Raw genomic sequence first — 15,829 nt, 5'->3', positions numbered from 1 at the left:
AGACATAACACAAAACCATCATTGTAAATCAACTAACTGCAATTTATACTGTGATATTTATATTCCATTTCGAGCTATACATTGACTTTTTTTCCTTTTATATTTTTTGTGACTTTTTATTTTCACAGACATTTAAATTAAATACAAGGGATGAAATTTGCCTTTTTAAAATAATTTAACAGTGAAATAATCAAAAGTACACAATCATCACACCGTAAGGTGATTTCAAAGCCATGGTGCGGGAGGCCAGACGGCCCATTAGCCTGGACACGAGGAGCTGCAGATCTGAGGTCCAGGACACGGTGACATCTGGCAGGCCATATGCTGTCACTGTGAACTTGTAACCCCATTCATTATTACTGCTGTCTGAGTGGAACAGAAACTGCAGCTGTGGACCCGCTTTAAACGTCACTTTCTGAAGAAAAACAAAAGCATGATTTATTACACATAAAACTTATTTTTATTCTTCTTCAAGATATAACAAAAATGGATTTACATTCAAGCAAAGGCTAAAATGAATTGCTCTGATTTTAACAAATTATCCTTAATATAATTACATAATTAACACATTTGGCAGACAACTATAGTTAAAATAGTACAGTAAGCTGCTTTTGTACCTTTGGCCATTTCTCCGTGCCGACCTTCATATCATATCGCACTTTTCCTCCCCTAGCATCAGTGAATTCCAGATAGTCATACCTACCAAAAAAAAAAAAACACCCAATTTATTGTAGATATAAAATTTATGTATCTGTAACAGGAAAAGTGTGAGTTTGATTCCTGTTTTCACCAGAAGGTGGCAGTAGAACTGTAGAATAAGCTCTTCACACCTTTTCTCTGTTTCACAACGTTCATCAAACTCCACCTCAAAGGATGTGGCACCAGGACAGACAAAGACGGTGTTCTCGTGTCTGCTGTTCTCATAGTTATGAGGTGACTCCATATGCCACGTCCTTAATACAACAGGCTGCTGAGTCTGCTGACAGCCCTCCATATCAACCTACAAACACACAGGGATAAAAACTGATAAATGCATTATTCTTACCAACTGTCATTCAGTTATTAGTGGCTTGGTTATCTTACTTTTTCATTTGTATGTAGAAAACCCAAATGAAATACTCCTTTAGATTAGCTTTCAGTCATTTTCATTCTATTTATTCTAACTTGAACGTGTCGAAATGTTTAAGACACAGAGTGAACTGACCTTAGAGAAGATGTCCTCTGTATCATTAGACAGCTTCTTGAGCAGGTCTGCCAGAGGATAGAATCTCTTGAGCAGCACACAGTGAGGAATATCCAGAGCGCACAGCTCCAGCAGGAAGATTGTCTAACAACAGCACACAATCCACACTTAATATATACATGCATACAGAAGCATAAATAAATAAATGAATAATTACAAAGATTTAGTGGGATAAAGTGGTCTGCTACCAGCTGTCTTGTTGCCATGGCAAGAATGGATCCACTGAGTTTCTCTATGATGTCAGCTCCAGAGAAGCGCTTAATAAGAGGACTCAGTATGTCTCTGGTACCTGACAGGAACTGTTCCACATCTAATATCCAAGAGAAACAATACAGATATATTCACACTTTGTCAGACTTCCGCAAATAATCACTACTGTTCAAAAGTATGGGGTCTGTAATTTTTTTTGGCAAGGCTGCATTTATCTGATCAAAAAAAAAAAAAAAAACAGTAGAAATAGTAATATAGCAAAAGCATACAATATAAATTAATTGTTTTGTATTTTAATATATTTTAAAATGTAATTTATTCCTGTGAAGGCAAAGCTGAGTCTTCAGTGTCACATGCTCCTTCAGAAATGATTCTAATATGCTGGTTTGGTACACTTCTGATTATTATCAAAGAGTTGTGCTGCTTAATATATGTGTGAAAAGCATACTCACTCAGGATTCTCCGATAACAGAAATGTACAAAGAACAGCATTTAGAAGATCTCTTGTAACATTATACATGTTTATAAATTTAAATTATTAATGTCACTTTTAATGCATTCTTACTGAATAAAAGTGTTTCATTAAAAAAGTGCCTATGTTATGTTCCGTCATGTGTAGCTACAACCATTTGCTGTTTTACAGAACAAATATCTGAATCAAAAACACACAGAGCTGGAATACATCTTTATAGAGACCAGAGACCACTGAAAAACTAGAAATCAAACTTGAAACTTAAAATTTCTCAAGATGCTCTTTCAAACTTTCTCCTAATCAGATTTTAAACAAACACATACCACTTAAGTGCCGAATGTTAATTCTTAAATTCAGCTTTGTAACTGTTGTTGAAAATGAAAAAGGCATTAAATATTTAATATATACTTTTACCACAGAATATAAGAATTTTAACAAGTGGTCTCGTATTTTTCACCATAATGTATTTTGAAGGGCTCTATAAAAGCAGACTGAAAAACCAAGAAAAGCACACTTACATTTCAGCAGGATTTCCCTGGCCAGATCAGTAGAGGTGGCCGTTCCTCCTTTGAGCTGCAGGAAGCACCAGGACAGAAGGCTGCCCTGTAAAGCCCAGAACAGAGACAGCAAGACCTTCCAAATGGACCCTCCTCTGGAATCCAACATCAACACCTCACACTAAAGAAAAGGAGAGGGGCATTTTACTTGGATCAACATCACATTCCTCTTTATAAAGCTAGACAAGGGAAAACTATTAGTGAGTTGTCACGCAATGCATTACAATATGAGGTGTCAGCTAACACATGTTAATGCACAATGTAAACATCTAAAGTATGTGTCAGCTATTTGCAGATGCTTATATATCGCCCCTTTCACACTGCGATTCCGGAAAATACACAGGTAATGTGTCCTGGCAATTGTTCCCGGGTCGCTAGATTTTGCACTTTCACACTGCCAGTGATTACCTGGAATATGTGTGTGTGTTCACACACAGCCCGTAAAGCAGGGATAGGCAACTCCGGTCCTGGAGGGCCACTATCCTGCAGAGTTTAGCTTCAGCCCTCATAAAAACTCACCTGCCTGTATCTATCTAGTAATCCCGAAAACACTGATTGCCTTGTTCAGGTGTGTTTAATTAGGGTTGGAGCTAAACTCTGCAGGACAGTGGCCCTCCAGGACCGAAGTTGCCTATCCCTGCCGTAAAGAGTCACGCGATAATGTGCGTCATCACTACGACACACCCTTTACGGCATTAGTTCTGGCTTTTGTTCACACAGAGCTCGTTCTGGGACTGAACCCGGCAATGTTACTAGGTCCCTGACCCGGGATTAATCCCGGAATCAATCCTGGGATGTGTTTGCGTTCACACAGAAGACGACCCGGAAATGTTCTGGCAATTTTCCGGGTCCAACTTGCAGTGTGAAAGGGGCTTATGTGAGAAGGAGTGACCAGATGAGGTTGGCTGCCAGCATGGGGCAGACATACCTCTCTAGTGGCCACAATGAGCAGCATGTCCATGACGGTCAGCACAGGTGTGATGTCAAAGTCAGATGGGGCTCCTTTAGGGGGCAGCAAGAGGAGACCTTTCGGGTCCTGATCGCTGCAAACACAGATTACTGCAAGTAAGCTATACATTTTAACAAGACAAAAAAAACGAGTACTAGTTTAAAGGGAGGAGTTTAATACCTGAAGTAACTGCAGAGAGACTCAAATGTCAGTTTAACAGACTCTGGCTGATTTTCTTCAGTTATGTTTTTCTGAGAAAAGCAGCAACAACAACAAAAAATCTCATACAATAGCAATTCAGTAACAATATTCAGCCAAGGCAAGTACACCCTCATAGTCTTACCATCATGTGAAAGAGTTTGTCCCTCCGGCTCTGTTTGTCAGGGAAGAAAATGGCAGCTCCACTGAGGATGGCTTTCACAGCTTCTTTTCTCAGAGCTTTCTCCACTGCAGTCTGTCCTTCAGGTCCATCCACCACTACACAGCACAAAAACTCTGGCTTATTCTCTCAAGCACCAAGCAAGATACAATGGCATTATTATATGGCTTTTTACCAATTTAACTGAATGTTTTAAAGATGTCATAATGTGTTTTCACTGTTATTTTAAATTTAAGTAATATTTTACAATATTACAACTTTTACTGTATTCTAGATTAAATAAATACAACCTTGGTAAACATATGAGACTTCTGTAAAAACCCTTTAAAAATACAGACTCCAAACATTTGATCAGTAATGTTTCCTACAATGGAAGCACATTGAGAGCAGCTACAAACGTCTACTTCAGCTTAAACGCTGTTCCAACAGATCATTATTTATGTTTCATGTTCTGTACTGCACTGCTTGTTCGCACAGCTGGTTTCCAGCAGTTCTTCACAAACACAAAATCAAACTGTACATGCTATACAGCAGCAAGGCATTACAAACAAACCACTGAAGTGTGTCTCGATTTGCCACAGTCATGCCATTGAGTCATACAGAGCAGTGTGTGAGTCTTACCTCCACACAAGTGACTGTAGAGCTCTCCGACAGCTTCTGCAGGATCCACGTCTGTGCTGGCTGAGGGTGACGCTGATGCTGAAGCTGAGGCTGTGATGTCTGACGACTGAGACTCTGTCAGGCTGGGCAGCATTGGGAAGCAGTTCTGGAGCAGCTGAAGCAGGAGAACTCTTGTCTTTATGGCCTCCTCTCCCTCACTGAAAGTGTACATGGCAGACATTGGAAAATATCATTTTTAAACACATTTTACCCGCCTTAGTTCATAAGAAATTTTTCACCAAATCATAATATTAGAATGGTTTCTGAAGAATCATGTGACAATGAAGACTGGAGTAATGGCTGCTGAAATAAATAAAATCTCGAAGAATATTAAAAATAGAATAGTTATTTTAAATTGTAATGATATTTCTCAATGTTACTGTGTTACTGTACTTATGATCAATTAAATGCACCCTTGGTAAGAATAAGATCATTCTTTTGACCCCAAACTTTTAAAAAGTAGTGTGATTTTACATGGACAAGGCCACAATACTCTAAATGTCAAAGTCTAAACTATTTTATAAACTATATAAACTAACTATCCTATTTATAAACCATTTCAAATAAAATCCATGCACATCTTAATATAAACAAATTCTCATTACAGCTTTACTCACATAGATCTGAGTTTGCGGTAGAAGTCCCAGAACAGCAGCAGGCTGAGGTCACTGAAGTCCAGCAGGGACCTCTGCTTGGACAGAGACACATCCTGTAACACAGGCTCAGGGTTTATACAGCTCTCTTTAGAAAGGCACTGAAAAAAGGCATTACGAATTTCAAAGTTGTATTTTAATGAATTAGGTCAGTTGCAAGAGGACATTTGCTGGGTGTACCATATCTCTGGTGAGCTGCTGGATGAAATAAAGGGTTTTCTTCATGAGCGCGAGACCCGTAACCAGGCCTGAAACGCTCCCCTCGGCCTGAGTGCTCAGGTCATTCACATCCTCCAGCCGCTCTGAGTCTGGACACAAATAACCACTGAAACTCATCTGCTGAACCCCCAACCGCTCTGCTGTGTCCTGCCTGGCACACAGGAACTTCACCATCAGAAACTACACACAGAGAGACAAAAAGAATAGCTGTTAATCAAGTCTGTGTTACAATTGTTTTAAATGATTTTTCAGAATTTAGGATATTTCCTTAAAATATCAAAATGACAGACTTGTGCGTGAAATGATCAACTGCAAGTAGACATTAAGATCTGTCTCCATTGAATCAACGACTGATGGATTAAACCCTACATTTCTTTTCCGATAGTCAATTTCACTCAGATCTTCATCATGATACAGAAGAAATGATCTGTTACTACTTTCATTTCATTGCGCTTTTAAAGCATTTAAAAACAATTCTGCAAAAACTGTTAATTTTTTTTTGTACTGTTATATTTAGTCTGAAAAAGGAGAACTTTAGTAGGTGGACAAACTCCCAGAGTTAATAACATACTGTTTTTGATTTTCGATTGATGTCAGAAGCAAACTTTCAAAGAAAGAAAGAAAGAATCCATACTTTTGACACTCTGCATTGTTGCAGCTTGAGCTCCACGTCGTTCCAGTCCTCCTCCACCTCAAACCAGCCAATGGGCTCGTCCTCACTGGTCTCTGGTATCCTTGTGCTAGATTGTGTGTGTTTGTTTGTGAATGTAATACATGTGACAGTGTGTGAGGTATAGAGGCAGATAACAGCGAGAGGTCAACTGACTCACAAAAACATTCTCACTGAATTTACAGCCATCTCGGCCGTGTGCACATGGGCAAAGACCAAAATACACTCTCACATGCACTGAGCAAGACAATGCATTCTCACGTTATTATTCACACAAGCTGCTCTCTCTCACATACTCTCCTAAACAAGTTCATGTGATCAACATTGGGTGTCTTTTATGAGCAATAATGTTACATTAACAAATCACTGTGACATACCTGTCTTGGACAAATTCTTTATAGTCTTTGTAGTCCCAGCTGTCATAATTTTTGAATCTTTTGAAGTGTTTATCTGCATCAAATGCCTCGCTGTCATTATAGGCAAACACCAAGCCACATTTAGCACCAATAGCTCCTTTACGCACCTGAAGCGTAGGAACACAGCAGTGGTTTAAAACTAGGATATGTAGATCAAATCAGTTTGTATGTTTCCAAATGAACATTTACAGAACACACTCTAATTTCATGCTTAAGAAGTACAAAGCACAATTCTCAAGTGTTACTAAAGCTTTTCTTACTTTTATCTTGATCTGCGTGACCTGGAAACAGCTCTGGTTTTCAGTAGACAGAATAATACTGGCTTTCCTCTTTCCATTCTCTGTCAGAAAACCTGCAGGTACAGATGAAGCATTAAGAGGGTCCACTTTGCATTCATTTCTTTCTAAGCAATACAGATGACTGCTCAACCATACAGCCTTCCTCCACCGAGAAAGCTATTCTTTTAAAGCACACAGCTGTTTTAAAAGACATCGCTATTCACACCAGCACTCTATCAAAATACCCATCTCTACACCAAATAAAACCAAGACCGCACCATCTCCAGTGTTGGGCTCCGTCAGCATGTTTTCTGGGCCAGACTTCTCCTCTTTACCCTTCACATCACATGCTTGCAGATGGAGCTGGAAGGGTTTACCTAATTTACATGAACAGTAATAAACGAAAAGAAACATCTATATCAGTGCTATTACTGTTACCTTTTTTTCATTTGATGAAAATGAAAAAATGTATTAGTTATTAAAATTGAAAAAAATCCTTTGGAACCACTGTGCATTACCATTACGGTAGAGTAGTCTTAACCGGACAGATGCCATAGAGGCCAGCAGTGAGGAAGCTCTGTACTCTGAGTCTAGATGCTCACAAATACCAGACAAAGAGATGAGGACTTTAGCCACGCTGCCTCGAGCCAGAGCAAACGCTAACAGAGTCAGCTCAGCGTCGGGAGACACACAGCAGCTAGAGAGAGAGAGAGACACACAGGACGGTTGAAAGCAAAGCACTTCTGTTAAGCTTTCTCAGCAGAAGAAGGGAAGAGTGTCCAATTACGTTCAGATGAAAAAGCTGTAATTATTCACTGATAAAAAAAAAAAACAGTATTGTATTGTATAATTAAAACCAAAAAGGGTTTGCCACTATTGCCCTCCATGTCAGTATTGTTTTGACCTATTAATAACAGATTTAAACGTGCTGAGTTGAGCTGAGCTTGTGCTAGTAGAGCTTGATTCTTACTCTGCTATGCGCAGTAAAAAGCCGTCCACCTCTTCCAGAATGTTTGCAGAGAGGAATTTGGGGAACTCCATTGAAGACGGCGTTAAGGACAGGGGCAGCATGTGCTGTAAGGCTTTCCTAGAAAACAAAAAGCATTAAAACACAGTAAAATAAACAGCTCTGATCAAATTAAATGTTTCACGATGAACAAAAAGTTCAAAAGAAGACATTTAGTTTGAAATAGAATTTTTTTTTTTACATTATAAAAATATTTACTGTCACTTTTGAGCAATTTCATGCATCACTGGTAAATAAAAGTACCAATTTATGTACTATATATATATATATATATATATATATTTTTTTTTTTTTTTTAATGGTAGTGTACATGTCTCAACAAATTAAATTCAAATTTTCAAATCAAAATGCAATAGGCAAAACAGAGAATGAAACATACAGCTCCCATCCAGCACACTATATAAATCCGATTTGTGACTATAACACCACAAATACAGTGGTATTACTGCCATGCCTTTGTGAGAAGCAATATTCATTAGTCATTTCTCCTGACTTACTGTGTGCTCTGTAGGACGGTCTGAGCAAGCACAGGGTTGGTTTCCATGGAAGCGGTGACCAGAGACGTGAGGAGCGACAGATACCATATAGCTGAGGCATCGGACACTGAAACGTCTTTACTCTTGGTAATCTGGTAGCCCATTGTCTTCAGACCATGAATACGTGTGTCACAGCCATCGCTAAGGCAGCGCTTAATGTTTATCTGAATATCTGAGAGACAAAAGGAAGATCAGCATATGGGCTTTTTGTATATACGTGGAATAAACAGAAATCACAGTCTCTCTTTATATTCCACTCACAGCATGCTGCACGATTATGACAAAAATCATAATTGTCGATTTTTCCCTTGAAATTGTAATTGCGATTGTTAATTAAGATTATCACAATTTACAATGAATGATGTTTATACTATTGTTTGATGCAACTGCATGCTGTATTTTTATATGAAAATAAACAAGCTGAAAACACTCTAACTGAAAAACTTTGTGCTTTTCCATATTAATAAGCCTCAAATGTCCACTATACATCGGATTGGTAAAAATATGAATGGTATTAAAATGTTATACTAAAACTAAAATTAAAACTATGGAAAAACCGTTAAGATTACGGTAGAAAGAAAGAAAAACGCATCTTAAGCATGCAGAATAACATAAGTGGACTTTGAATGATTAATTGCCGCTTTGAACAATTATGTAATTGTGGCATCCATAATTGCAACTGCGATTAGAAATTCAATTAATTGTGCAGCCCTACTGTAAAGTTATTTATAATGCCACAAATGGTTTCTATTTCAAATAAATGTATTTATTTTTCAAGAATCTTAAAAAAATGTATTACAGTAACCACAAAAATAACACCATATTTCAACACTGATAATAAGACATGTTTGTTGAGCAGCAAATCTGCAAATTAGTATGATTTCTGAAGGATCATGTGACACCGAAGGCTTAAGTAATGGCTGCTGAAAAATCAGCTTCGCCCTCACAATAATAAATTACATTATAAAATATAAAAAAATAGAAAACATTAAATTGTAGTAATATTGCACAACATTACCGGTATTTTACTGTATTTGTTTTATCAAATAAATGCAGCCTTGGTGACCATGAGAGACTTCTTTCAAAACCCCCAAACTAGTAGTAGTGCACAAATTCAAACTTCAAACAGAAGATTCTGTTAGACAAGTGTATGCTCACAAGGTTGGCTGATGTTGGCGTTATCCAGTAGCGGTACATAACCCGTGACATTACTGGGGATCCTCACATCTCTGATCTCCTGCAGGGAGCGCCGGTTCTTTCCTACAGCTATAGACACCAGCTGCGGCATGTAGCTGTGGTCATTAGATGCTACCGCAATGGCCAGGCGTCTCAAAACTATGTCTGGCTTCAGCTTTAACCTGTGAAAGTGAAGGGGGTAATATTAAACTAGTTATTAGGGAAGGTAATAAAATGTGTTACATCATCAGCTATATTTTAATTCTATGAAAATGCACAAATGAAATGGGCAGCTTGCCTTATCCAGTGTGAGCGAGCGCTACCGTCCGACTGCCAGAAAGACACAGTCTCACCATTGGTGAGCTTGTTGATGTCTGCACTGTTGGACGAAGCCTCGATGAAGTTGTAGCACTGGGTGACCACCTTAACTTTATCCACATCTGGGTCATGATTGAGCTCAGCTCTGTACTGGATGTCTAGATCTGAGAGGATAGTCAGTAGAATATACAAAGGAGATGGAGAAAAATGTTCTCATATTTTATCCACAGTAAACTGTACCTCTAAAGCACAAAATAGAAAATGCTAAATTAAGTATTCTTTCCAATAGAGTCCTGCAAGAATAAGCCCTATAACTAGCAAATGAGTTAGCATTTTTACACATGTTTTGAATGGGTTTTTGATTAAATGCCTTAAAGCAAAATTCCCTTGATCTTTTGACATAAGAGGTCACTGTACTATAAAAACATCCTGTAAGTTTCAGAACTCAAATCTCTGTTGTTTATCCAAACACAGCTTATATTGAAGCCAGTTTGCCAAAACGTCTACGTCACTGCCTGCTTAGCCCCGCCCACCGATTTGTGCATATAGTAGGTAAATAATGAAAGGGGCAAATGCACATCTATGCAGAAACCAAACTATAAAGATGCTCTGAATACAACAAGACACTATGCAGTGGCAAATTGTGGAAAAACACAGTCTTTGCATTGCCTTCCTTCTGATCCCAACCTTAGGAAAGAGTGGATGAACTTTTTTTTTAATGAAGACCCAGACCATGGCACAATTTGACACAGATTTTTCAGATAGATTGAAACTAAAAGACGATGCTACTGTATATTGACTATATTGGATCCGACAGTGAGTGAGTATTTACTGTTTTTAACCTAAATCACAGCAGCGTCCACAGGAACCAGGGTGATTCTCACTTCTGAGTTGGCTTACAAAAATATATCATCCCTGCAGCACTATACTGCATAATAATTGTTATTTCCACTCTGCCCACTAACCACCATTCACCTTTCTCCTTCTGTAGCAGGTAATCCAGAAAGTCCTGCACTACTGAAGACCTCATGGTGCAGATGCTGTTGTAGCCTTCCAGCACAGGGAATGGGATTGCGCTGCTGGGGATGCGATTCCGGTGCAAGAATTTCAGGATTTTGGAGGCATGTGCTTTGAGACGGTCCTTGGACTTGGAGAAGATATCCACAAACCCTGGATGAGCATGAAGGGTAAAAGAGGACAACAACTGGGTCAAACAATGAGAACCATTTGCATAGTTACCTGGCATGGTCAACTTTGGACATCTGAGCTTGTGTTGCCATTGCATTCAAATGAACAAGAACGTTCACGTCTGCTTCCCCACCTGGTGTCAAAGAGCACGCCTGAAGCTGCCTGATCACATGACTGAGTTCTCCCTGCAGGTTGGCTCCATTGGAGTTTTTCAGTGCCATGAGCATGTTCTCCACATCAACAATCCCATCACCCTCAGCATCAAATTGACCAAAGGCCTAAAGAGCACAAATGGAAGAGATTATTTTTTTCTGTCTGTACATTCTGTGCCACAAATATTAGGCTGAGGTATCGCACAAAAGAGAAGGCAAACAGAAAACAAAAGGAGGACAAGAACAACTAGTCTCTCTAGCTCTCTCAAACCAGTTGTCCATTTCACCCGTATAAACACACTCGAGCCAGCATGTGAATCATTTGTAAAGCAAATGAAAGCGAGTCATGTTTAAATCAGTATAGCCACCTCCAGAAAGCACCACACTAACAAAATGCACCATAGTACAATAATGATTTTGGATATGTCTGAAAATACAGTGTAAATAACACAGTACATGATTATGATTATGGATGCCCACTAAAGATCTCTACGGTTTGTAAGTAGCTTTAACAAAAATGAAGTCTGTCAGTCACAAATCTAACTTTTAAAAAAGATTTATACAGCTGAGTTTCGGAGTATTTACTGCCAATTTGTATACGCAAAATAAATTGAAAAACATTTAGTTTGCTTATACAAATTGGAAATCAATAGTCAATTGTAGAAATCTGTGTCAAACGGTAATTTGTTATTGCTAAATTTAATTTGCTAAAGCATTTCTTATAACCTTTTTATTTACAAGGAGTACACCACGGCAAGACCTATTCTATACTGGCACAGATGAGTCTGACTACTTGCAGTCAATAATAGTCAGTGTATTCAAACCCTATATCTACCAATCAAAAAGAAAGACAAAGCAAATCTAATAGGACTGTCCTGTGATGTGCTGAAATGCGGTCAAGATTTAAAGTGAACTAGGTGGGAACAGCCAATAAACAGCCTTTATCAGATAGAGATTACACAATGTAACCACACTCAGAGTATAGAGAAAGCTAAGTGGTCAATTACACAACTTTGAGTTGTTTGTGAGCTAAATACTGCTTATTCACTAATACGTCATTTAGGTGACAGGGGCGTTTTGCTGAAGTGCACTAGTAAGTGTTCATGAACAACCCTTCTTTGGTCTCTCTTGAACCGGCAAACTCTTAGTTATGAGCCAAGGCCTGGCTTGAACCACTGTGCTACAGCAGGTCATTGCTCATCTGAGTGACATGTCTTGATCACCTCCTCGCAATCATCTCTGGGCGCGTCTCTGCTCTCCAGCATCTCACAGAACTGCTCCAGAGTGACGGACTCCTCTCCGCGGCTCAGCCGCTCCTCCAGCCAGCGCAACAGAGCGCTCTCGTTGCGTGCCAGCACCGACTCCGAAATGGCGACCCATGAGTCGCTCATACGGGCCGCTGCCTCTCTCAGCTTCACCTGCTCCAGCAGAGCTTCAGCAGTGGGGAGTCCATAGGTCGGGGCCGGCGGGTTCGCCGAACCCCTTTCGCTTCTCCCCGGACCGGAGGCTGCCGCTGCTCCTCCTCCTTCTCCTGCACCCCCACCACCTCCGCCTCCGCCTCCGCCGCTGTTGTCGCCGCCACCACCTCCTCCTCCTCCTCCTCCTCCTCCTCTGTTGCCGGCCCTATTGCCTGTGGCCGCAGAGGCCGGGCTGCCCTCAGCGAACACGGGACTCTCCGTTTCTACGTCCTCATCGTCGCCGCTCCCTGCGCCGCAGCCGCCCTCCGCGTTCCCCATGTTGTTCTGCGGCCTCGGGCTCTCTTCCGATCGCCTTCAGCCCAGGTTTCAAGCTGAGTTTTAGTGTCAGGGTTGATTAGTCCAGTGTACTTTTCCAGTCAGTGCGCTCCTCCGCTGTCACTACCGCATTGACGGGCTCCGCCAGCTGACGTCATATTTGTCAGCAAAAAACTTTGCTCCCTTCCGTGAGCTCAGCGACGCCCGCTGCGCTGTAAACACGCCCCCTAGCGTATTACCGCCAGTATTCGCAAATCATTCTTTTGAATGATATTTTTTTGTCATTTTTGAATAAATAAATGCTCATATATGAAGCTGATGTTCAGTGATTATATCAATTTGTATATTTTTTTCCCCCAGAATCACATTTTGGAATATGAAGAATAATACAATGACAATATTACAATTGCTTATTTTATTGGAAAAATACGACATAAAAAGAATGGGCTTTTTGAAAACCAAATTTCTTACCTCTTATAACTTAGAATTATATGTAAACTGAAAACAAGCAAACAAATAAATAAACTAAAAACTGTAAACAAGTAATCTTTTAAATAGCACTGAAATTTGGGCAGTTTTTGTTGTTAATAATGTGACTATGCAATATCTCTTGTTCTTGTGGTACTGAAAGTAAAATTTTTTTTTAAAAAAATCACTGGAAATTTCAGTATATTCAGTGAAATATTTTAAGACTTATCATACAAAATCTCATGCATTTACTAATAGAATTTCATAGTCTTATTCTGAGAGTTACTCAAAAATTAAAAGGCCACCATCACCATCACAAATCATATTTTTATTTGAATTCTGTGTATGCCTTCTTTGTTTTTAAATTTGTCTGCGTGTACATTTTAATTCATTTTTTTCTTTCATTTGTTATCTATATTGTTGATTAATGTTCACTGAATAATAATAATATTAATAATCATAATAATAATAATATTAATAATAATAATAAACTTTCAGCTATAAATATAAAAAAGCTTATATTTTCCCAATAGATTTGCGCATGCGCACTTGCGCAGTCACATACCCGGAAACATGTTGACAAATGTGGCATTGTTAATACGTGCGGTACTGAATGTTTCTTATTTTAAATGCTGACTGCTTGACATTTCGTCCTCGACTTTATACACTGTATGCACAATGCTGAAATATTTAGTAGCAATTATTTCAATGGTCCTGGCCGTATGGACGGTGCCGGAGTGGCTCACATTCCCGATCTCTGGCAGTGTTGCGAGTGTGCTGGAGTCGTGGCTGCGGCAGCAGGTCAGTGACGTGCCAGCATCTGCTCCGGGTCGCATGCTGACCGAAGATGAGCTGTCTTTATACAACGGAGAAGAGAACAGTAAAGGATTGTACCTGGCGATCTTAGGACATGTGTTTGACGTTGAAAAGGGGCGGAAACATTACGGCCCTGGCGGCGGTTATAATTTCTTTACAGGTTAGTTCACTATGCAATTTACAGGCCACTGAGTGAAGCTAACACATAGAGATTGAGGAAATCTGTGTGTTGTTTGTGCAGGGAAAGACGCATCAAGGGCGTTTATTACAGGTGATTTCACAGAGGCTGGTTTGTCTAGCGATATCTCGGATTTCACTGACTCCCAGATTGTGGCTCTTTATGACTGGCTGTCTTTTTATCAGAAGGACTACACTCCAGTAGGTGGGTACCTATGACGCTCGATGACAATTTTCATAGCGAGCTTCTGACTATTTTATTACTATTTCTTTGAGAATTTTATATTCATTTCACAAATTTGAAAGAAATTACATTTTATTTTTAGGTGTTGATATATTTGAATCATTTAAAGAACCTAAATAGCTTGTAAGACTTTTACATGGTGTAATAATTGTAATAAATGCACTTAAGTTTATCGTAACCTTCTTAGAATATTTTGTATATTGTCTTTCTGCATGTAAATATTATTATTAATAAATAACAACTTATAATTATGATATTTTAGAGCAAATCATGACAGATTTTTCATTTCAAGGTGACCTGTCCCTTTAAGGTGTCTGTCTGTATGGCCCTTGTGCTGCAGGTAAACTGATAGGCCGATTCTACACAGAAACCGGGCAGCCCACTGATGCTCTGTTACATGTTGAGGCTTTCTTGTCTGAGGGGTTGAAGAAAAAGGCCCAGGCTCAGAGTGAGATGCAGTTGTACCCAGCCTGTAACTCGGAGTGGAGTGAAGCCAGTGGGGGACGGGTATGGTGCTCTACAATGAGGTAATTTTTTGACTTTTTAATCTATCAGTGCTTTGGCCAACATTTGACACTGTTCCTAACAAATGTAAAAACTTTAAAACATTTTTTGTAGCGGTGGCATTCACAGAGACTGGGTTGGAGTACCCAGAATGCTTTTCTCCCCTGGATCTGGCCACTCCCGATGTGTGTGCATCAAACTGTCAGATCCAGTTCACACTGAGAACCGAAACCTCAGAGAGTACAAAGACTGTCCTCATCATGCAGAGTCCTGTCATATCACTAAAGACTGAGCTACAAGTATTCATCACACTATAAGAGTCCCTGTATTTCATTTAACAAATTTTTCTTGGAAATGTTTTTGATGGGTTTATTGTAGCAGGCCAAGTACCCGATGCTGCTTGTTATTTACATAGTTATGTTTCTAATTGAATTAATTTAATTGCAGTTTGTGGCCAAGTAGATTACTTGTGCCATAAAATCAAGATTGTTCAATAAAAGACAATTTTATAGATTTTTTTTCAATCGTCCTTTATGTAAAGTTGTCCTCCCTTTCTTGAAAAGGATACTAGAGGCGGCGACAGGCTAAATATCTGAGCATACAGATACCATACAATGTGCAGAAAGATTAAACAGAGGCCAAATTGTAGGTTTGTCACATAGACAAAAAAGCACAACCTGCATTAAGTACAAAACAGTTGTAGTGGTCAAAAATATTATACATTTATCTGTACAATTTAACAATACCAATAACAGACTGTGGAGTTGGTCCTCCCCCCAACAAA

General features: G+C 39.3%; 2 protein-coding genes across 3 annotated transcripts in view; one reads left to right on the top strand and one right to left on the bottom strand.

Moving 5' to 3' along the window:
* Positions 1 to 13,035, bottom strand: part of zzef1 (zinc finger, ZZ-type with EF hand domain 1) — a 36,396-nt gene extending 23,361 nt beyond the window's left edge. Inside the window, exons 1-24 of one of the 2 annotated variants that reach the window (XM_042724105.1) lie at positions 12,327 to 13,035; positions 11,085 to 11,229; positions 10,739 to 10,933; positions 9,744 to 9,927; positions 9,428 to 9,627; positions 8,231 to 8,441; positions 7,677 to 7,793; positions 7,225 to 7,403; positions 6,985 to 7,083; positions 6,689 to 6,780; positions 6,390 to 6,535; positions 5,977 to 6,082; positions 5,304 to 5,522; positions 5,088 to 5,158; positions 4,432 to 4,628; positions 3,775 to 3,908; positions 3,612 to 3,682; positions 3,411 to 3,525; positions 2,444 to 2,603; positions 1,432 to 1,553; positions 1,205 to 1,327; positions 831 to 1,000; positions 618 to 699; positions 214 to 415 (exon numbers count right to left, since the gene is read on the bottom strand). In XM_042724105.1, coding sequence (XP_042580039.1) covers positions 214 to 415; positions 618 to 699; positions 831 to 1,000; positions 1,205 to 1,327; positions 1,432 to 1,553; positions 2,444 to 2,603; positions 3,411 to 3,525; positions 3,612 to 3,682; positions 3,775 to 3,908; positions 4,432 to 4,628; positions 5,088 to 5,158; positions 5,304 to 5,522; positions 5,977 to 6,082; positions 6,390 to 6,535; positions 6,689 to 6,780; positions 6,985 to 7,083; positions 7,225 to 7,403; positions 7,677 to 7,793; positions 8,231 to 8,441; positions 9,428 to 9,627; positions 9,744 to 9,927; positions 10,739 to 10,933; positions 11,085 to 11,229; positions 12,327 to 12,839 — 3,853 coding nt within the window. In that variant the 5' untranslated portion in view covers positions 12,840 to 13,035. Of the gene's footprint in view, positions 1 to 213; positions 416 to 617; positions 700 to 830; positions 1,001 to 1,204; positions 1,328 to 1,431; positions 1,554 to 2,443; positions 2,604 to 3,410; positions 3,526 to 3,611; positions 3,683 to 3,774; positions 3,909 to 4,431; positions 4,629 to 5,087; positions 5,180 to 5,303; positions 5,523 to 5,976; positions 6,083 to 6,389; positions 6,536 to 6,688; positions 6,781 to 6,984; positions 7,084 to 7,224; positions 7,404 to 7,676; positions 7,794 to 8,230; positions 8,442 to 9,427; positions 9,628 to 9,743; positions 9,928 to 10,738; positions 10,934 to 11,084; positions 11,230 to 12,326 lie in introns of both variants that reach the window. The other variant, XM_042724104.1, reaches the window with a different exon arrangement.
* An 812-nt stretch (positions 13,036 to 13,847) lies between these two features.
* On the top strand, positions 13,848 to 15,558 carry LOC109090082 (neuferricin). The gene is made up of 4 exons (XM_019103935.2): positions 13,848 to 14,280; positions 14,362 to 14,502; positions 14,882 to 15,068; positions 15,160 to 15,558. The coding sequence occupies exons 1-4, from the start codon at positions 13,983 to 13,985 to the stop codon at positions 15,335 to 15,337; spliced, it is 804 nt and encodes a 267-aa protein (XP_018959480.2). The 5' UTR covers positions 13,848 to 13,982; the 3' UTR covers positions 15,338 to 15,558.
* The last annotated feature ends 271 nt before the right edge of the window (positions 15,559 to 15,829 follow it).

Source organism: Cyprinus carpio, chromosome B5 (assembly GCF_018340385.1).
Source record: "Cyprinus carpio isolate SPL01 chromosome B5, ASM1834038v1, whole genome shotgun sequence".
Lineage (NCBI taxonomy): Eukaryota > Metazoa > Chordata > Actinopteri > Cypriniformes > Cyprinidae > Cyprinus > Cyprinus carpio.
The sequence above is the reverse complement of the archived record's forward strand: the minus strand, read 5'-3'. Positions and strand labels throughout refer to the sequence as shown.